The 21,741-nt window shown below is 49.7% G+C and overlaps 1 protein-coding gene across 1 annotated transcript in view; it reads right to left on the bottom strand.

Annotated features, from left to right (window-relative positions):
- The window catches only part of RRP12 (ribosomal RNA processing 12 homolog), a 28,821-nt gene extending 15,015 nt beyond the window's left edge, over positions 1-13,806 (bottom strand). The window contains exons 1-15 of the mRNA XM_070363312.1: positions 13,577-13,806; positions 12,835-13,070; positions 11,226-11,309; positions 9,833-9,909; positions 9,232-9,337; positions 8,911-9,027; positions 7,705-7,843; positions 7,489-7,616; positions 6,448-6,546; positions 5,742-5,833; positions 3,761-3,872; positions 3,434-3,531; positions 2,016-2,130; positions 832-974; positions 496-617 (exon numbers count right to left, since the gene is read on the bottom strand). Coding sequence (XP_070219413.1) covers positions 496-617; positions 832-974; positions 2,016-2,130; positions 3,434-3,531; positions 3,761-3,872; positions 5,742-5,833; positions 6,448-6,546; positions 7,489-7,616; positions 7,705-7,843; positions 8,911-9,027; positions 9,232-9,337; positions 9,833-9,909; positions 11,226-11,309; positions 12,835-13,070; positions 13,577-13,715 — 1,807 coding nt within the window. The 5' untranslated portion in view covers positions 13,716-13,806. The remainder of the gene's footprint in view (positions 1-495; positions 618-831; positions 975-2,015; positions 2,131-3,433; positions 3,532-3,760; positions 3,873-5,741; positions 5,834-6,447; positions 6,547-7,488; positions 7,617-7,704; positions 7,844-8,910; positions 9,028-9,231; positions 9,338-9,832; positions 9,910-11,225; positions 11,310-12,834; positions 13,071-13,576) is intronic.
- Between the last annotated feature and the right edge of the window lie 7,935 nt (positions 13,807-21,741).

Below are 21,741 nucleotides of genomic sequence, written 5' to 3'. Positions count from 1 at the left end.
GCCTCATTTCACAGATGAGGCGCAGACCCAAGGTGGGAGGATAAACCTGCCTGACATCACCAAACTGTGGAGTGGCTGAACTGAGATCTGAATATAACTGGTTCAGCTCACCATGAACTACACAGGTCCATTCCCACATCAGGTCTTTCTTTACAGAGAGCAATCTGTGTCCCATGGGGGGCTTTACCATGCCTGACTTCACTGGAGCCCCATTGAGGGATGTGGGGGCTGTCAGGACTTGTACCGGGAATAGCTCTGCATGTGTATATCGGTGTGTACTTGTCTCCCTTGGTGGGAGAAGAGGCCCCTGTCTGCCTGTCTCAGGGCAGGGTCCTGTAATGGGGGAGCCTGGCCATGCCTTGGACCCCACTGATGATGGCGCCCTAGCACTGGCCAAGCACCCACTTGGCCCGGGGAGGCTGCCGCACATCCTAAGGCTGAGGTGCTGGAGCAGCCCTTCCCGATCCCTCCAGGACTGCAGTGGGCCCACGGTACCTTTCCTCTTCAGGGTGGTGGCCAGGGGCAGGAAGTAAGCGGTAAAGAAACCAAGTCGAGTTTCCCGGACGTGGTCTCGGATGACGGGCAGCAGCCAGCTCCGGGGGAAATCCAGAGTCTCTCTGGGAGGAGGGAGGGAACGCCCGGTGAGAGAGGTGACGGCCTGAAGCCGTCTTCCACGGAGCCGAGGGGCAGCACAGGCCCTCTTCCGCCCTCTTCTATGGACCAGCGCTGCACACAGAGCTGTCACCCCAGGGCGTGGACACCCTCCCAGGGGACAACAAGCCGTGAGGCTCTCCTGGGGCTGGTATGGAAGCCAGGCAGGGCCGCACTTACTCAGAGCCATCGATTTCCAAAGGCACGGCCTCTAAAACCACCTCGGGGCCCATGCTAGCCACCGCAGCCCCCACTGCGCGGTCCAGAGCTGCCGTGTGGGGGAAGTGGGGGGAGAGGCGCAGGTCACACAGCGACTGGAGACACTAGGGCACAGTCAAGGGACCAGGCGTGAGATGGGCATGCAGGACAGGCACCATAGCTGAGTCTGGGCCAGAGGCTCCAAGAGGATGAGGTCAGGAGCGCAGGCCCAGGTTATGCTCCCTCGGAGGTCAAGGGCCAACGACCAAAGTAACCTGTCCTTGACCCCTCCTCAATGCCTCAGGATTTTGTAAAAAATTCTGTATTTGTTAGTAACGTGTAAAAATCAAGTGATTTTACATACAAATGTAGAGTTCCAGTTTATCTAGAAAAATGGGAACATCTGGGAAGCGCAGACCCACACGGACTATTAGTAAATTAATAGGTGCTGTGGAGTGGCTGCCCCTGAGCTGCGCCCTCTGGCTCTCCATAGCCCCCCAGAGCCCCGCTGCGAGCCTCATTCCTTGGCGACCTCTCCTAGGGGTCTGATTTGCCAACCTAGCAGCGCCCAGACCAGGCCTCTCAAGGCAGCCCCCGCCCTCCCAAGGTAGCTCCTTTTGTCCCACCAGCATCAGGGGGAGACAGTGAGGGCCCCACGAGGCCTGGAGCCTCCACTGCTGGAGAGGGGTCTGCAGCCTGTCCTCGGGCCCCTACCTGCTCCTGGAGCTGAGGAGGACCTCTGGGTGATCCCTGAGCCTTACATGGTTTCCTCTGGGCCCTAGTAACCTCCCTGGGACTTAGGGCTGCTTAAAATGCTATGCTCACTTGTTTTAGGAAATTTGAAGAATTAAAACATAACAGATAGAGGTGAGGAAGAATCACACTAGTTCCCTGTGAGTTTTAAAACCATCACCTCCAGCCAAGACTAGCAAGCAGGCATTAGGGGGTGCGGGTGGGGGTGGTTCTGACCCTCTTCTCATTCCTTCCATGTTGGCCCAGTCAGTCACCTTCCTGGGGACACAGTACTGAGCACCTGCTGCGGGCCCTTGGCGTGGGTGAAGGCGGGGTGGGAGTGTGGATGAAGTGCAGACGTAAGAGAGACACATGCCCCTCCAAGAGGCCAAGGTCTAACAGCCCAGCGCCACCTCCTGCCCTGGCCCACTCACCTTCTTCATCACAGGATGGGCCTGCCTCCCACAGGCTTCGAAGAAGACACACAGCAGCTGCAGCACAGAGCTCCATGCTGCGTGGAATCTGTACGTCAGGCCCTCCTCCACCGCCCTGCCAAGGGAGTGGGCAGTCAGGGTCACGAAAGTCCATGGCTGGCACCAGGAACTACTGACCACAGCAGGGCAGGGCTCCAGGGAAGGCCAAGGAGGGGAACCAGTATTTATCAAGTGCCCTCTGGGCTAAGAATCTCATTTATATAATCTTCACACTTCCAGAAAAGGCTGTGAGGTTATTTGTTCCATCCTCAGATGCTGGGAAAGATTGAGGGCAGGGGAAGGGGTTGACAGAGGATGAGATGGTTGGATGGCCTCATTGACCTGACTTTGAGCAAACTCCGGGAGATAGTGAAGGACAGGGAAGCCTGGCATGCTGCAGTCCATGGGGTCACAAAGAGTCAGACACAACTTAGCGAATGAACAACAACAACAGATGGGGAAACTGAGGCTCAGAGAGACTAAATACCCTTCATTGAGCCTCCAAAGCGCATGCTGTCACTGTCCCATGCTTTCTCGGTCTGACCAGAGGTAGGAAGCTGGGGTAGGAACAGGTGGTCTGGACAAGAGGGAGGAAAGCCACAGCAGTGGGGGGTGGGCAGGGCGCTAGCCCTTTCTGGCCTGTGCGCACTGCGGTCAGTTCATCTCTCAAGGCTGAGCTTCAGAGGCTTTAGGCAAGAATGGCTAACAGGGATCAGTGTGGGGAAAGAGGTGAGTTGGGGGGTGAGGTGGCAGTGCATAACAGCTCTACTCAGTCTTCCAGAAACTTCATTCCAGGTCTTCGTAAGGAACGGAGCCCAAAGCACACCCCAGAGCTGAGCAGACAGACCCAGAGGCGACACCAAGCATCCAGGCCCCTTGGTGCTCCGAGGCTCCTCGCTGGTGGCAGGGAGGGCGAGGTGGCCCCATCTGTGAACAGCCCCTCTCACAGTGGTGTAGAGGGCAGCCCAGCACGTAAGAGTGGACTCTGCAGTCAGGCTGCCACTTAGCAGCTCAGCCTCCCCAAACTGTCAGCGGGGTCAGCACCTATCTCCTAGAACCACAGAACTACCACTAGTTTCTATTTATTGGTGCTCAACTACACAGCAGGCACTATCCTGCGGACTTTACATTTAAAACCTCATCTATGCTCACCTCCGTTAGCCTGATGAGGACCCTGAGGTGGAGGACGGGCCCCCAAGCCCACACTCACAAGCACAGTGACACTACAGCACCTGGGCTGTGACCAGCATGCACACGACAGCCACTGCTCTGGCCGTGTGCGCAAGGCCCGCCACGCTGACGAGAGGAACGCTTGTCATCAGGAGGAGCTTTCGACAGGCACACCTTACTCCCTCCTAACGCAGAGGCTGCCTTCTCACCTGAACATCTTGGCAATGCACTGGGAAGGGCCTGAGGCTGAGGAGGTCACAGAGCCAATGTCGGCCATGTGGGGAGCGACACATTCTTTCAGGATCTCCTGCAAAAAAGAGGCCACAGCCATTTGGGCCTAAGCTAGCCCCCCAGTGCCACTCTGCCTTCCCAGGTGACTGCTCCCTGAAGCTTCCAGGAAGTCTGCCTCCACTCCGAGAACCTCTTCCCCAGGATGTAGCCAGAGACCGTGGGCGAGCTCTAGGGGAGACAGGGCAGCAGGAGACCCCCTCAGACTCTGTTCCGCTCACTAAAGCTGGGGCTGGGGGTAGCGGTACCTGGAGGCACTGGGTGGCAGCTGTTACCACTGGCAAGTGGGGGGAGAGGAGGCAGGTCGTGGCAGTTCCAAAAAACCGAGGGAGGTGGCCCAGCCCCAGATCCCGATGCAGCCTGTCAAGACAAAAGGCTTCTGTGGTGCCCGGCCCGAGGCCTAGGGGACTCAGATGGCCCAGGTCTGACAGCAGCCACAGATCCAAGGGGCACCAAAAGGCCCTTCCGGTGGGCAACTGTACAGAGTGCTGTCAGGCAGGTAACAGCTACCCGTGGTACAAGGTTCAAACAGGTCTCCAGGGTGCAAAACCAAGAGCATGCCTACCTCCCCACACCGTCTCCCAGACTGACTCAGATGCACTTCCCTGGGGAAAATCAAGGCTAAGTTTCTCAATACTCTTTCAGAAGATTTTACACATATACAAACACACAAAATAATAACTGCCAACGCTTATGGAACAATTATCACATGCCAAGTTCTGGTGTAACAACAAACATTAATTCACTTAAACTTCGTAAAAATAAAAACAACAACTGAGATTAAACCCTATCACAATTCCCATTTCAGAGATGAGGAAACTGAGGCACAGAGAAGTCAAATAACTTGTCCGAGGCCACCCAGCTAGTGGGGTGGGGGTGGGGGTGGTCTAGATTCACACCCTGGTAGTTTGGCTCAAGAATGCAAACCATGACACACCTTGCTTTTTCTCAATGTATCTTGGAGATCTCCCCATATCAGCATGCACCCATCTACCTCAGTTATTTCCAACAGCTGGGTAGTATTCCACTGTTCACACCTAACCAGTACCCACCCTGGGACACATCCAGGTTGCTCCTAGGTGTTTCTGCCATAGGGTCACAAAGAGTTGGACATGACTGAAGCGACTTAGCACATCCTACAATTAGGGGAATCCTCCTGTAGGATAAACCCTGAAAAGTGGAGAACAAAATGATCCGGCCACTTTCTGGCACCTCCAGGTAAAAAGCAGTTTGGTGCAGGAAAAGAACATGAGCCTGGCAGACGCGGCACCGCTTCCCCACAGCTGCGTGACACGCTCACACACAGCGCTTCAGTTTCTGGTTCATGAAATGGGCTGAGACCTTCCTCGTGGGGTGGCAAGATCAGCGAAATGAAACACGGATGCAGAGTACCCAGAACAGTCTTCTGAGGGCCAACCAGAAGCCTTCAGAGGACAGAGGATGACATAGGGGTCGAGCTGTCAGGGACTCGACCCTGGCTCCAGGCAAAATGCAATCACCAACTGACACTCTGTTTTATTCTCAATCTTATTTGGGATAAGTGAAGCTATCCAGTGGCTACTATAAGAGTGAGTGTTTTGCGTGCATGCTAAGTCGCTTTAGTCATGTTCAACTCTTTGCAAACTTATGGGCCAGGTTCATGGAATTCTCAAGGCAAGAATACGGGAGTGGGCTGCCATGCCGTCCTCCAGGGGATCTTTCCAATCCAGGGATCAAACTCACGTCTCCTGCATTGGCAGGCCAGTTCTTTACCACTAGCACCACCTGGGAAGCCCCATAAGTGTTATGACAGAGACACAAAACAGAAACTGGGTTCGAAGGACTGAGAATCCCAGAGAAGCAGACCATTAACCCAGGTAGGACGTAGGGTGGAGCTGCAGAAAGCAGATGATACCCTCTGAGAAGTAAACGACTGCACAGGGCGACAGCCGGGGGTGACAAGAACGGCCCTTGGCCTCCACCCTTCAGTGGGGAAGATGCTCTCAGAAGGCCTTGTTGCTCCTCACAGCTGATTGGTAATCGCTCTGGCAGGAGAGGCAGCAGCCCTGGCTAACCCAGGCTGTGCTCCCCAGCCCTGCCTTCATGAACTCAAGAGCTGGTCTGCACACACTCAACATAGAACCACCGCCACCCCCAGAAAAAGCTGAACCCCCTCCAACTTCTAGCTCATGGCCCTCCTGTCTGCAATGCACGGTGGGGAGCCAGGACCGCCCTCTACCGTGACCTTACCTGACCAGGTTGATATGGGCTTTCTCCATGACCTTCAGCCAGGCCAGCAGGGGCTGTAAATCATTCTCGCTGGGAACGTAGTCGTACAAGGCCTAGGAGAGGGACCAGGAACAAGCAGGTGACAGCAAAGTGTTTCAGCAGCAGTCCAGTGACAACACCCCTTCCTATCACTACACGACAGCCTGCACACGGGGCCCTAGAACTCACAGCCCCCTTGGCTTTCCTTTCCCTGATCCATGAAGCCCTTCTGCTTCCGCTTCTAGGGGAGAAAAGTCTTTAGGAGCAGTCGAGAATAACTTGGTTAACACAACCCTTTGTGAACCTGACAAAGACCAGAACACTTCTCTGGAAAAATGCATGTGAACATACACACACACACACATTTTTACAAACAATTTTTCTGGGGGGCCGGGGGGAGGGTTGTGCTCCCTTCCCCAAATCCACCTAGAGATCCCTGTTTGAGGTACCTGCTACCATGAGACCATGCTGAATGGTTTACTATGTTATAACTACCACAAAGTCAAGGGTCAGGGCCCCACCTGTGGACACTAATGTGGCTTTGGTGGATGGTCTCCTGGCTGTCTACCCGCCTCCTATGCTGGGACAGTCCAGTCTGGCCTATTCAACCTCGCTCTGCAGACAAGTAACAGGGCTCCCCCCAGCACAGCCATGTCCCCCATTTCCCCATCCCTCTGTTAGGTCTCACTGTGATGATCTGGGCGTTGAGCTCTGCCGGCAGGGTACTTGCACGGGGCTTGGCATGGAAGAGGCTGTGAAAGGCCTGCATGGCACAGGCTGTCACCAGCTACAAAGGACGTGGAGGTTAGTGGGAAACTCACTTCGGAGGCCAAGGCAGCCCTGGGCTCCTCCACATCCCACTCCAGCTGGTGGGTTGCGGGGGGAGACCTGGGCCCCCTGAATCTCAAACATGCACCCGACGCCTAGATACTCAGACACAACTGTTGCTTTAGGAAGTCTTGGCAGCCACTGGGAAATTTTTTAATGATTTAAACGACATCAGAGAAATGTGAACAACATGTTTTTAAAATTATGGACTAAAAAAACAGGCTACAAATGGTTGGCGTACTATAATTAAAACTGTATCTTTATGTGTTTTCTTATCTAAAAAGAAAATGTCTAAAAGGATACACAGCAAGCTGCCTGTACTATTTATCTTAGAAAATGAGACTTGGCGGGAAAGAGACCTCTATTTTTTACTTTATACACTTCAGAGTTTTTTTTTCTTTCTAAGCAACGATCAAGTTATTCATATATTAAATATTTTAAAATACGTTTGTGAACAAACACTGTATGAGAACATATAAAGATTAACAGAATTGTGCTAGGATAGCAGAAATGCATGGCATCGCTTTTATGTGTCTTTAGAGTGTCATACTGATCTTACTAAATTACTAAGTGAGCAAAAAAAGAAGGTGAGAGAGAAAAATATAACCATACGCATGGGTGGGGCGGAGCTCAAGCAGGGGAGAAGTGCTACCTCACCAGTCCCACCCGATCCCACCTCCTCCCTGAGCTCATCTCCCAGCTCTGGGGGCGCTGTCTGCCCCACTCCAGGGATGAGATGCGTCCTCAGGTGTAGCCAAGAGCAGGGTCGGGGCCAGGAGACCCCAACTCCCGCTTTTGGCCTGAACAGTGAGCTTCCCGAGTGCCAGCACACAGGCCTGGGGTCTGAAGCTCTGCCCCCCTCCTCCTCAGTGCACCCCCATGCACTGGGACATGAGCTCACCACATGGTTCAAGGTCATGACCCGCAGGAGAGTCTCGCTGCAGCTCTTCACCAGGCCTTCTGGGAAGCAGGGCAGTAGGTCCTTCAGCAGGGTCAGCATGTGCAGCATGGTGGTGGCCTCCTTGGAGCCTGGCAGACAGAGGGGCAGCTGAGACTCCAGCCCACTCTCTGCAGCTACCCCCGGCCCTGCCCCACCCACTCCACCGCGCTGCCCCACCTCCGGACTTCTCGATCTCCTGGATGCAGAATTTGGCAGTAGAAATGGCAGCAGGGTGATGGGCAGGGGCCTTTTCACCAAACATGAACTCACTGCCCTTGAGGATGGAGCACACCCCATGTTGGGCAGCCTTCCGGATCTGAGGGGCAAGAAAAGGGGACAGGGCCGGGTCAGCACTCAACCAGCAATGTGGGTGGTTGTCACGACCACCAGCAATGAGCAATGATCACATACCCATGCTGGGGGCATCCTTTGCATGGACTCCCGGGCTGATAAGTAAGACAAACCTGGGTTTCAGGTTCTGCTCTTCTACTAACTCACCAACCAACCTTGAGCGAACCAAACTACTTAGTCTTTGAGCTTCAGTGTCTCATCTTTACAACACAGATTTCTCTGTTTATGCCATCATCCAACAATACAGAGTGGTCACCAGTTCAGCAGTGAACCAGCAACTCATCAGGAGATAGGAAGTAAAGAAATGTATGCTGGAAGATAAAAGTACTTTGCAGACAATAATACAGGGGCTGTTACTTTTTTATGCAATGATCAGGTAAGTGTCACTCCAGTGATGTGACGTTCCAGCAAAGACCTAAAGCAAGTGAGAGAACCGCCATAGGGATTCGCAGGGAAGGAGGCACAGGCCTGCCTGGGAGCAGAGTGCTCAGCATCAGGAGTGACTCAGGACTGTTATGACTGATACATTCCCCCCAATTATAAATTTCAGGAGGAAGCAACGTGACCGAGCACCACTTACTGGGCACTGGCTACAAGCCAGGACCTGGACCAGGTCTGAGGAAAACTCCCGAGTGTCGCCATGACCTTGCAGCAAAGTTGATTTTATTATCCCTATTTACAGCTTAAAAAACCAAGACTCAGAGAGATTAGGTAACTTGTCCACAGTCCCAGCACAGTGAGTCAAGTATTCAATTCAGTTCTGTGTGACTCCAAAGCCCCCTCCAGCCCCCTCTCCTTCCACTGTAACTAAATACATCACTGACCAGTAAGGCAGCAGAAACTCAAACAGGCCTGACTGTGACCATCCCTCCTGCAGGAGTGAGCAGACAGGGCTTCAGGCAGGAGCAGAAACTCCGGATAGGAGTCCAGCACTCAGGTGACCTCCCTGGGCCAACTCAGCAGCCCAGCACCAGCGGGCTTCCTGGAATGGGAGTGGCCGCCCCCCCCACGCCCGGGGTCCCACAGGCTCACCTTGGGCTTGGTGTGCACGGTGAAGCTCAGCAGCCCGTGGTACACCTGCAGGGTCACAGGGAAGCTCCAGGCCTCCAGGTCCTGCTTCCGCAGAAGGGTGGCCAGACAGGAGAGGACCTGAGAGGAGAGGCAGAGACCCTCAGCTCCACCCGCTTCAGCCACGTGGGAGACAGCCCGGGTTCTCCGGGACTCCGGAAAATGCCAAAGGGCTTTCTGAGGGTCCACAGAGTGCCTACACCCCTCCCAGGAAGCGTGAAAGCTTTAGCCAAATCAGGTGGGCTCTGGAAGATAGCAGAGGGACACCCAGACCCAGACACTGACCCATCGGAGGGCAGAGGTGGAGCCACTGATGGCCTGGACTGACATGATATCCACGAAGGCCTTGGAGGTATCGGAGAACTTCTTAATGAGCACAGGGCTGGGCACGCTGTGGGGGAGAGAACAGAGACAGTGAGAAGCCCAGAGGGGTCTCCGAGGGCTGCTGGTCTGGAGGAGAAGCTGGACAGAGTGGGGCAGCGCGGGCTCCGTCACTCAGCTGGCTCCCCTGTCGTGACACCCAGTTCAGTGCGTTTCAATGGCCCCTGAGCTCCCCGCCTCCCTCATATTCTCCACCACTACCGACCCAATGGGACCTTATAAGCTCCCCTCAGTCCTTTCCCAATGTGTCCCCTGGTTGCAGGTCCCCAGACAAGCAGGCCCAACATTCCACCTCATCCCTCCTGCCCCGCTGGCCGTCATGGCTGTCCCCGCCCAGCCACCCCAGTCACACTCTTGTCCTGTTACCATCCCAGGCTACCCGGAGCCTGAGCCGGGAGACTGCCACTGGATACTTAGCATTTTTTTGTTCTTTTTAATAATTCCTGTGTTACTCCGTCCCCTCCAGCCCCTCTCCCTTCTTCCCTCACAAGGAGCCAGGACTCACCGCTTGAGGACAAGGTTCAGCAGGTAAGCAACAGCAGCCAGAGACTCCGTGGACTCCACCGCTTCCATGGTTGTCATCTGACCAGGCCACGGGGTGGGAATGTGGGAAGCATGTCATGCTGGGCAAATGGGGTACTGGGGCCCCGTGCACCCATGGGGATGGTTAGGACTAAGAACCCTGGTGTCAGAAGCTGAAATCCCAGCTCTGTCACTGTGACTCTGGACTAGCAACTTAACTTTTCTGTGACTCAGGTTTCCTCATTTGGAAAACAGGGATAATTAAGTTGTCGTGAGGTTTAACTGAATTAATACACATCACACTTAGAACACTGCCTGATGTGTGATGAAAACCATTATATCGCTATTTAATTTACTTCATTATTCTAGAGCAGAGGTTAAAAAGCATTTTCTGCAAAGAGCAGCCAGATAATAAATATTTCAGGCTTTGCAGGCCACATGTCATCTCTGCTGCATATTCTTTGTGTGTTTTAACTATCTTATAAAAATGTAAAATCCATCCTTAGCCCTCAGGCTATACAAAAACAAGCCATGGGTCAGATGATGCCCATGGGCTATAGTTTGCCCCTTCTCCACAGTGGTGGTTTTCAGACTTTTAAACCCTTAAAAATTATTGAGGATTTCCCCAAAGAGATTCTGTTTATGAAAATTATATCTATTGATATTTATCATATGAAAAATTAAAATGGAGAATTTTTTTTTAAACATAAGAATATGCAAGCACAATTCCATGAGCTGTTAAAATGTCTTCAGACGTTACATAACTTCTGGAAAACTCTCAAGTACAATCACGACACAGAAAAAGGTAAATGATGGTCTAGTAGTACTATGGAATAATTTTGACCTAGCCAAGCCCCCAAAGGGCGTCCCCAGTGGCTCTGAGGTAAAGAATCTGCCTGCAATGCAGGAGATGTGGGTTCAATCCCTGGGTTGGGAAGATGCCCTGGAGAAGGAAATGGCAACCCACTCCAGTGTTCTTGCCTGGAGAATCCCATGGACAGAGGAGCCTGGCGGGCTACAGTCCATGGGGTCGCAAAAGAATCGGACATGACTAGAGACTAAACGACAGCAAATCCCCTGAAAGGGTGTTGGTAACCCCCAGACTACACTCTAAAAACAATTTTATTAGAGAATCCCCCGGGTGTAACCCAGTTTTATCAACTAGGAAAGAAATAAAAGAGACGACTGGATTTTGTTTTATGAGAATCATATAGGAAATCCCACCAGCCTTACCAAGCCATTTGAGAGTAACTGAAGCCCTTTCACCTGTTCCAGGTTGTCTTTCTCTATCCCTGCATGCAGGGGTCCCTGTCTTCTCTCTACAGCCTCAAGAACCTGCTCCCCCAAGTGCCCACCAGCAAGTTGCACTCACTCACCAGCGCAGCAAAATACTCCGTCTCAGTCTCCTTCCCACCCTGGGAGCGAATCACCTCTGTGACAGCAGCCAAGACAGCACAGATCTGCACATAAGGGAGAAGCCATCTGTGACATCTATTTCCAATCAAATCCCACCCCAGGGTAGCCTTTTCTTCTTCCTCCATCACGAATTAATCTCCTGACAAAGCCCAGAGCAGACAAGTTCCCCTCGCACTGAGCCAGGGGAACACATCACAGGGCCCAGCAAACTGGAAGACATTTGCCCCAAAACCCACCTCTAGTGCTCTACCCATTACAGAAATACCTGCACAAATGTGCAAACATTTGTGCACAAGTGTGTTCACTGCAGCAACCAACTGGAACAATAAAGCAGCCATCAACAGGGGATTAATAATGTAGTATCATATAATAATGGCAGATTCGAATACTATGTAACTACTGAAAAGAATGATGACCAATTATACAGATGAATTTAGAAATGCTGATCAGTGGGGGAAAAGTTGCAAAATAGTGTATATACAATATAATGGTGCTTTCAGTAACCTAGACAAAGTCTGGGTAAAAAAGTCTAGAATAGTATTAATAATTTGATAAGAGGCTGTTGAGAACTTGAGATCTGGCTAGTATGACTGAGAAACTGCATCTTTAAACATCTTAATTATTTATATTTAAAAACAAATACTTTAGCAAATACTTATGGGGAAACAGATTTAGAACTACTTGGGTATAAGAATCTACTTTTGCAATTGTAAGTTTCATGAACTTTAAATACTAATCAAGTACTGCCAATGAAAAGTTAGCATCCAAATGGAGATGTCAGACTAGATTCTGAAAACTCAGTACAGTAAGTATAATGTAAAAATACAGCACTTTTAAAAATATTGATTATAAGTTGAAATGACAATATTTGAAGTATACCAGGTTACATGAGAGATACATAATTAAGGTTACTTTCACCTGCATCTTTTTTTTTTTACTTTTATTTAACACAGCTGCTAGAAAACTTAAAATCCTGTGTGTGGCTCACATTACATTTCTGTTGGACAGCACTGTTCTAGAAAAGTACAGTGACTTGTCAACAGTAACCACCATAAAGAAGGCAAGCTGGGAGGCCAACTTCCATATTTTATTCTACTCATCTCACTTTGTTATCATTTATAGTTTTGACACTTCTCATTTAAACAATGAAAAATATAAATATATATAATTTAAAATTATAAACAAAAAAGGTAACATTTAGGTCCTATTAGATAAAACATTTTCTAACCACTGTTATTCAGCGTTAATTTATTTAACAAATGTTTTCTGAAAACATTCTATATAAAAAGGCCTGTGTTAGGTATAGTTGAAGAGAAAAACCGTTTGCAAAATATTTTTTGGACATTTGGAAATTGTCTGGAAAATACACTGAGGGACTTTACACTTAAGATGAGAAGATACTCTTAGAAAAAGCAGAGTGGAACCTGCCCTAGGAGATTCAATAGGTCAGGGACACAGAGAGTAGGAAGGGTGACACATCACCCAGAGATTCCACCTGTTGTCAGCAGATAGCAGTCAGTTGTGTCCCCCTCCCCAGCTAGCCTCAGGCTGTCCTGAGCTCCCCCCTACCTCCTTGTGGGCAGCCGAGTTGGACTCCCAGAAGCGCTGCACTTTGCTGAAGGTGACGTTTGTGCAGTCAGACAGGCCGCTCAGGAAGGTGCCAGAAGACTTCTCGGTGAAAGCCGGCGTCACCTCTTCTTCTTCTTCCATGGCCGTCTCAGGGGCTTCGCTTTTGCCCAGGCGCAGGGACCCTGACTGCAGCTCATTATGCAACTTCACCGCATCAACTGTCAAGTCGCTCTTTCCTGAGAACCAGCGATAAACAGTAAGGCCCCCACTTCTACTCGAAACTCCTTGGCCAAGAAAACAAGAATCACCCCTAGGAAACAAAACCGACAGAGTCTGGGCTCCTAATCTGAGAAGCTAAATTCTGAACGCAGTCCGCCTCAGCAGCCCACGGTACTTATCAGACCCAGAAAGGGAACCCTCCAGCTAATGGTTTCGCTTGTGTGAGTCGGCTGGGGGCTGCAGTGAGGGGCCTGGGAAAGAGAAGAGGGCGACAGCGCTCTGTGAAGAGCCAAGATTACAGACGCAGACACTCGTGGTACCCGAGCCAAGTTATCTCCCTCCTGTGAACTCAATTTCCGTATCTGTTAAATGGGGAGGGTGGGCCCTTACAGCAGGTTCGAGATTGGACATTTTAACAGATGAAGCGTCTGGTGGCTGGGCCCCAGAGCGGCTTAGATCCATCGAGACTCAGGCCGACCCAGAACCCCGCCGCCCGGCTGTGCCGTGATCGCGACCCAGCTACCTGAAGGCCGGCTGAAGAAGCGGCTGCGGGCGGCCTGGCGGTGGCGGCAGATGACCGGGTTGCTGTCGCTGCTGTGGCCTTTCTTCCAGCGTTTCAACTTGGCCGAGACCCCGGAGGGCAACTTCCCCGAGCGACCCATGCCTAGTAAGCAGGGAGAGAGGTTAAAGGATTGGGTTCGGGGAACTAAAATACACGCAGGACCCACGTGGGTTCGCAGCCGCTCCACTTCCTCTTCCTCTGACGTAACTTCCTTATTCGCGTCCGTTTCCATGGCAAAAGAATCAACATCCGGTTTCACGTAGTCTCCAGGCTCCACACTCGGTTGAAGGAGAGGCTGGAGGGAGACCCCATTCCTAGGAAGGAAGCTCTGGCTAGGGATGTTACCCCACGGCTACTGCTTCTTGGCCACAAGAGTGAACCTTATTAGACTGGAATTCCTTTACAGGTTAAAACACAAACGTACATTTATATTATTTTTTAAAATCTAATTTCAGGGAATTCCCTGGTGGTCCAGTGACTAAGACTGCACTCCCTATACAGGGGGCCTGAGTTCGATCCCTGGTCAGGGAACTAGATCCCACGTGCCGCAACTAAGACCCTATGCAGCCAAATAAGTAAAAATAATTTTTTAAAAAAATCTAATTTCAAAAGGTAAGCATAGAAACCAGGTGGCGCCAGTGGTAAAGAATCTGCCTGCCAATGCAGAAGACACAGCAGACAAGGGTTCAATCCCTGGGTTAGGAAAATCCCCTGGAGAAGGAAATGGCAACCCACTCCAGCATTCTTCCTCGGGGAATCCAATGGACAGAGGAGCCTGGCGGACTGCAGTCCAGGGGGTTGCATGCAAAGAGTCTGTCACGACTGAGCGCGCACACACACACACACACACACACACACACACAGGGTCCTATATAGCACAAGGAACTATATCCATCTCCTGAGATAAGCCACAGTAGAAACATGGAAAAGAATATATATATATAAAACAGAATGCATATGTGTGTATAACTGAGTCACTGCTGTGCAGCGGAGATTTGCACAGCATTGTAAATCAACTGTACTTCGATTGAGGGAAAAAAAGAAAGAGTTAAAACCTGGCCAGACCTGAATGAAAACCAGTTCAAGCTGGAAAAAGAGAAAAGCAGCCAGTGATGCTCCAAACCGCTCAGCTATTTTCATTTATTACTGGGGATATGCACTTGCTAAACCACTCTTGCCTCATTGTTATTGTTACTATTCAGTTGCTAAGTCTTGTCTGACTCTTTTTGACCCCGTGAACTGCAACACCCCAGGCTTCCCTGTCCTTCACTATCTTTCGGAGTTTGCTCAGACTCATGGCCATTGAATCAGTGATGCCATCCAACCATCTCATCCTCTTATCTCATCATAGCACTCAATTCCAACTTACTTAATCTCGTCTTCTCCTAATTTCATTTCAGAAAATGAAAGTGAAGTTGCTCAGTCATGTCCGACTCTTTGTGACCCCATGGATTGCAGCCTACCAGGCTTCTCCGTCCATGGGATTTTACCAGCAGGGTACTGGAGTGGGTTACCATTGCCTTCTCCAGGGGATCTTCCCAACCCAGGAATTGAACCCAGGTCTCCCATATTGCAGGCAGATGCTTTACCCTCTGAGCCACCAGAGAAGCCCAAAATGGCATGCGCCGCCTGGGAAAAAAACCCGGGTCGCAAGAATGGGAATCTTGCGTGATACCACTACACCAGCTCCTGCAATCCAGAACTGATTGGATTCCATTGCAATCCACTCCCCTGAGCCCCTCCCCAAAATCCTTTAGCCAGAACCCAAAGTTTGCAAAAGAGCTTCCCTCCCCTCTCTTGCAAAGCAGCATTCCAAGATTCCTCCAGAATTCCCTTCCTCAGTTCAAATCAATAAATCTGATTTTGTCAGACTAAAGCTTGATCTAGGGTTTTAGGCTGATTAGGCTTTAAACATTCATTTTTTAAACTTTTGTTTTTTGGCTTCCACTAAAGTTAGACCCTTCAATGAGTCAATCTTAATGTACTAGAACTTGACAACCACTTTGCATCCTGCTTCCTTCACTTGATACAATGTGAATTTCCGCCATGTGTTACAAACTAACTGTGTCCTCTGCCCCCATTCAAATGTTAAAAATCCTAATTCCCATAGCTCATGGTATTAGGAGATGGGGCTTTTGGGTGGTGTTTTACTCCTAAGGATGGACCCTCATGAAAGGAACTGGCAGAGCTTCCCAACCTTTTCCCACCATGTTTCCACAAAGCGAGAAGGGCCCTCACCAACCACACTGCCCCTCCCCCACCCTCCAAAGTTTAAACCAGACGTAACTAATCTACAGTATTAGAAGTCAGGATAGCAGTGTTCACCGTGGCAGTAGCTGAGAGTGGGCACAAAGAGAATAGTAACATTCTAATTATTTCTGAGTAAAGAGTTTACATGGATATTATCACTGTGTGCTAACTCACTGAACTATATACTTACAATTTGTGCACTTTTCTGTGTATATATTACACTTCATTGTTTGACTAAAAATCAGAAGTCATCTTTGCACACAGGGCAGAGAGAGCATGAAGACTGTTGACATGACAAAGCACCATTGCAGTTAAGGCGGTGAAGGTAGCTGAGCGCTGACTCCAGGCCCTGAGCCTCCAGCCGCAGGAATCACCACCAACTCCTCTGGTCAGGCCCACTTCTGGCACAGAGGCTGAGTTTTAGGTCTGAGAAAAAGGAACTAGTGGCCTGAGGAGTAAAAGGGAACCAAACTTGGAAATTACTATAAGCAAGCCAGTGCTCATGACCAGCGGAGAAGGAAATGGCACCCCACTCCAGTTCTCTTGCCTGGAAAATCCCATGGACGGAGGAGCCTGGTAGGCTGCAGTCCCGGGGGTCGCGAAGAGTCGGACACGACTGAGCGACTTCACTTTCACTTTTCACTTTCTTGCACTGGAGAAGGAAATGGCAACCCATTCCAGTGTTCTTGCCTGGAGCACCCCAGGGATGGGGGAGCCTGATGGTCCGCCATCTATGGGGTTGCACAGAGTCAGACAAGACTGAAGCAACTTAGCAGCAGCAGCAGCTCATGACCAGAAGTCATGATGTAGGGACAGTCACTTGAGAAAAGACAGAGAAAGTGTTGGGCTCAAGTCTGGACTTACTTTCTGCATCACACAGAGCAAGAATTTAACCTCTTTGAGTCTGCATTTCATAAGGTGGTAAAAATAATACTGAACCCACTGGTCTACTCTGAAGATTGTGTTAAAATGATTACAACACGGTTTAAGTGTTGTTAGTGGTACCATGTGAAGGGTGCTATGGTGCCCTTTTGCCACCAGAGGGAGCACTGCAAACAAACTGTTAAAGCCAAAGCCCTACAGAGACAGCAACGAAGACTAAGCCACCTGGGGTTTTGCAAATCAGATGGGGAGATGAAGAGGCCCAGGGTAGTGGCCGCCTTCAGATCCTTTTCCCAGAGAGCAGGCACCGTGGACCGGCAAACTGAGCCTGCACCATGACTGGATACGGCCCCTGGATGCTCAGTCTGGAGCAAGCATTGGAGGGGCCACAGGCTCCCTGCTGGCCCTCCATCCTGAGGCATCTGCTCAGAGTCTCCTCCGGAAGGCATGTGGTGCCAGGAGAGGGGAAAGAGACATCCAGATGGCCTGAGCACATTCTAGCACACTCTTCCCCACCCTGCACCCCAGGGCTCACCTTTTTGCTCAAGGACTAACCTCCTCCACCCTGAATTCCACCAACGCCTTCCACCCAGAGGCATTAACTGTCTCCAAGACTAGCCACGTATATATGGCTCATAAAGATGACTCTTTACATCAGGTGGCCAAAGTACTGGAGCTTCAGCTTCAGCATCAGCATGAGCCGACTCATTGGAAAAGACCCTGATGCTAGGAAAGATTGAGGGCAGGAGAAAAAGGGGCGACAGAGGATGAGATGGTTGGATGGCATCACCAACTCAATGGATGTGAGTTTGAGCAAACTCCAGGAGATAGCGAAGGACAGGTTAGCTTGGCGTGCTGCAGTCCATGGGGTCGTGAAGATTTGGACCTGACTGAGTGACTGAACAGCAACAAAGGACCACTCACGTTTGTAGGATGGATTCTCTAGTCGAACCCTCAGGGTTAGAACTCAAGTACCACCACTTGCTGTCTGACCTTGAGCAAGTCGCCTTACTCTCTGAGCCTCTTTCCTTCATTTGTAAAATGGAGATAAGAATGCCCACCCATAGCATTTTTGAGAACTAAATAAGACAACACATACAAACGTGCTTAACACTATCTGGCAGATAATGAGAAGGCAACAACTGTGAGCTGATTCGTTGGAAAAGACCCTGATGCTGGGGAAAATTGAGGGCAGGAGAAGGGGTGACAGAAGGTGAGATGGTTGGATGGCATCCCTGACTCCATGGATACGAGTTTTGATGGCTATCTCCATCACTAACTCCAGTATATAGTGAAGGACAGAGAATCCTGGCATGCTGCAGTCTATGGGGTCACAAAGAGCTGGCCATGACTTAGCAACTTAACATTACTATTATCCAAAAAAAAAAAAATCTTGAGTTACAAAGCACCTTCTCACCTACTATCGAAGTGAGGAGGAGAGAGAGAGCACATGTCCTCATTTCACAGACGGGTAAATATGGTTCCAAGGAGTTGAGTGACACCACTAAGGTCATACAGTCAGTCAATGGGCAAAAGCCAGGAGATCCAACTCTTAGCTGAGGAGCCCCCTCTGTAGTCACTGCTCTTAAAACTCTGTTTAAGGCTTATGTGGAAGTAACAGGGCTGCTGCATCCAAAGCACTGAGCCCAGGGCCACAGGAAAGCCGTTTTTAGATTTGTGGGGTTGTAATCTCTTATGACGCTAAGCAGGAGGAAAGGGAAGTTGAGGTTTAGCCTCTTGCCCTAAACAAAGAGGAAGTGATGGTTTGGATGTTTGAAATGCGGCTCAAGCCCTGAGGGTAGGAGAAGGGCTTTGTCACCCTGGGCAGCCCATTGTGATCAAGCAGTGGAGTTGCAACTCCAGAGTGTTTTCCTAGCTGCTGGAGTTGTGTTAACAACCAGACTTTGGGCTTAGGCAGGCTTGCATTTGGAGCCACATCCTAGGTATGACCAGGGACAGGTGACTGGACTTTATAAGCCACAGTTTGATCATCTGAAAATGGAGCTGCTCTTTGGAGACAGAAATGAGATAACACATGCCAAATGCTTAGCACCGCACCTGGCACGCGACTGTTGCAGAAGGCTGGGTGCACCTGGCTTCTGGGGCTGTGACATTCATTTGGCAAAGAAGAGCTTTTAGGAAGAAGAGCTTACTTCCTAGAGTAAGTCTGGGGGCTGAGTGAATGGCCTGGTGTACTAAAACTGACAGAGAGGACCAGTATCTGGGCACGGCAGGTGTGAGCTTGCTCAAAAGGAGAACTGTCTTCCAAGGTGGGGTCCACCCTTTCTTCCCACCTGGCAGTAGGTGTCCATGGCTAGCAGAAGGGAGTCTGGGTAAGGAGAGAGCGTGATTGCCACTATAATCTGGCATCCTGATTCCCCCCAAATCAGTCTTACTCCAAAACGAAATCTTTGCCACTTACTACTTTGAATCCCACCCCACCCACCCCACTCCCCTTTTTTTTTGCCATGAAGGATACAAGATCTTAGCTCCCTGACCAGGATCGAACCCATGCCCCCTTCAGTGGAAGCACAGTATCTTAACCTCTGAATGGCCAAAGAAGTTCCACGAGGTGGCTTTTTGAAAATGAAACTGGCAAAGTAGATTGGGAGTATATTCTAATGGGCTTTGAGGGCCAGGCTAAGGGGTCTGGATTCTAATAGGAACTTTCGGAAGCACATTGCACTCACGCTCCTACTGAGTCCTCACAGCTGTGCTGTGCAGTGGGTGTCATTATCATCAGCCAAACAACAACAAGCACTCACACACACAGAAGGCTGCAAATAAGAAACGAGTTTATTTTGTTCTTAAGAATTGTAATTCTGGAGAAACAAATTTGGGTGAAAACTAAAGAGTGTTCCAGGGAAGAGTCAGAGGGTTATAAAGACAAAAGCCACCAGAATACATTCTAGAGCGAGAAAGGAAATCTATGCCCTTAAGGGACAGGCTGTGACAAGTGTTTTAGGGTGAGAGTCTGATAAATATCTTGAGTTTCTGGAAGACTGGGCAGATACTCTGGATGCCTTCATTAAGGCAATAAGTACTCAAAAGGTCACATTTCCATCCAGGCGGAGACCCACATAAGTTACACTTCCTTAAAGACCTCCCAGCTCCATTTAATTTTTTATTTGTATTTTTAAAACTTTTATTTTTATTTATCTATTTGGCTGCCCTGGGTCTTAGATGCAGCAGGTGGGATCTAGTTTTTGACCAGGGATCGAACCTGGGCTCCCTGCACTGGGAGCATGGAGTCTTAGCCACTGAGTTCAGTTCAGTTCAGTTGCTCAGTCGTGTCCAACTCTTTGCGACCCCATGAATCACAGCACGCCAGGCCTGTCCATCACCCTGTCCATCACCAACTCCAAGAGTTTACTCAAACTCATGTCCATCGAGTCGGTGATGCCATCCAGCCATCTCATCCTATGTCGTCCCCTTCTCCTCCTGCCCCCAATCCCTCCCAAAATCAGGGTCTTTTCCAATGAGTCAACTCTTCGCATGAGGTGGCCAAAGTATTGGAGTTTCAGCTTCAGCATCAGTCCTTCCAAAGAACACCCAGGACTGATGCCCTTTAGGATGGACTGGTTGGATCTCCTTGCAGTCCAAGGGGCGCTCAAGAGTCTTCTCCACCACAGTTCAAAAGAATCAATTCTTCGGCTCTCAGCCTTCTTCACAGTGCAACTCTCACATCCATACATGACCACAGGAAAAACCATAGCCTTGACTAGATGGACCTTTGTTGGCAAAGTAATGTCTCTGCTTTTCAATATGCTATCTAGGTTGGTCATAACTTTCCTGCCAAGGAGTAAGCATCTTTTATTTATTTTTTTTTGCATCTTTTAATTTCATGGCTGCAGTCACCATCTGCAGTGATTTTGGAGCCCAAAAAAATAAAGTCTGACACTGTTTCCACTGTTTCCTCATCTATTTCCCGTGAAGTGATGGGACCAGATGCCATGATCTTCGTTTTCTGAATGTTGAGCTTTAAGCCAACTTTTTCACTCTCCTCTTTCGCTTTCATCAACAGGCTTTTTAGTTCCTCTTCACTTTCTGCCACAAGAGTGGTGTCATCTGCATATCTGAGGTTATTGATATTTATCCCAGCAATCTTGATTCCAGCTTGTGCTTTTTCCAGCCCAGCGTTTCTCATGATGTACTCTGCATACAAGTTAAATAAGCAGGGTGACAATATACAGCCTTGATGTACTCCTTTTCCTATTTGGAACCAGCCTGTTGGTCCATGTCCAGTTCTAATTGTTGCTTCCTGACCTGCATACAGGTTTCTCAAGAGGCAGGTCAGGTGGTCTGGTATTCCCATCTCTTTCAGAATTTTCCACAGTTTATTGTGACCCACACAGTCAAAGGCTCTGGCATAGTCAATAAAGCAGAAATAGATGTTTTTCTGGAACTCTCTTGCTTTTTTGATGATCCAGCAGATGTTGGCGATTTGACCTCTGGTTCCTCTGCCTTTTCTAAAACCAGCTTGAACATCTGGAAGTTCACGTACTGGTGAAGCCTGGCTTGGAGAATTTTGAGCATTACTTTACTAGCGTGTGATATGAGTGCAATTGTGCAGTAGTTTGAGCATTCTTTGGCATTGCCTTTCTTTGGGATGGAGTGAAAAGTGACCTTTTCCAGTCCTGTGGCCACTGCTGAGTTTTCAGCCACTGAACCACCAGGGAAATCTTTCCCACCTTCATTTTAGAGCATTCTGTTAGCAATATTGACTCCAGTTTTTATTTTCCTTTCACATCATTATCCATATTATACACATGGAGAAACCAAAGCTGGAGAAAGTCGAGTACTTGCTTAAGTTCCCAACAGCATTAAATGATAGAGTTGGCATTTTAAATTTACTTTTCTCTCAAGTCCTTTTCTTATGATCAGCTGATTACAAAGAGATGAAAGTGGCCTAGTTCTCATGTACAGTGCTCACAGGCTGGTTGGGGTGGGGGCGAAGAAATCTGGTGGTGATGATATGATCCATGCCATCATCC

This window comes from Bos mutus, chromosome 26, assembly GCF_027580195.1.
Source record: "Bos mutus isolate GX-2022 chromosome 26, NWIPB_WYAK_1.1, whole genome shotgun sequence".
Classification (NCBI taxonomy): Eukaryota; Metazoa; Chordata; class Mammalia; order Artiodactyla; family Bovidae; genus Bos; species Bos mutus.
This window is presented reverse-complemented; position numbering and strand designations above follow the sequence as displayed.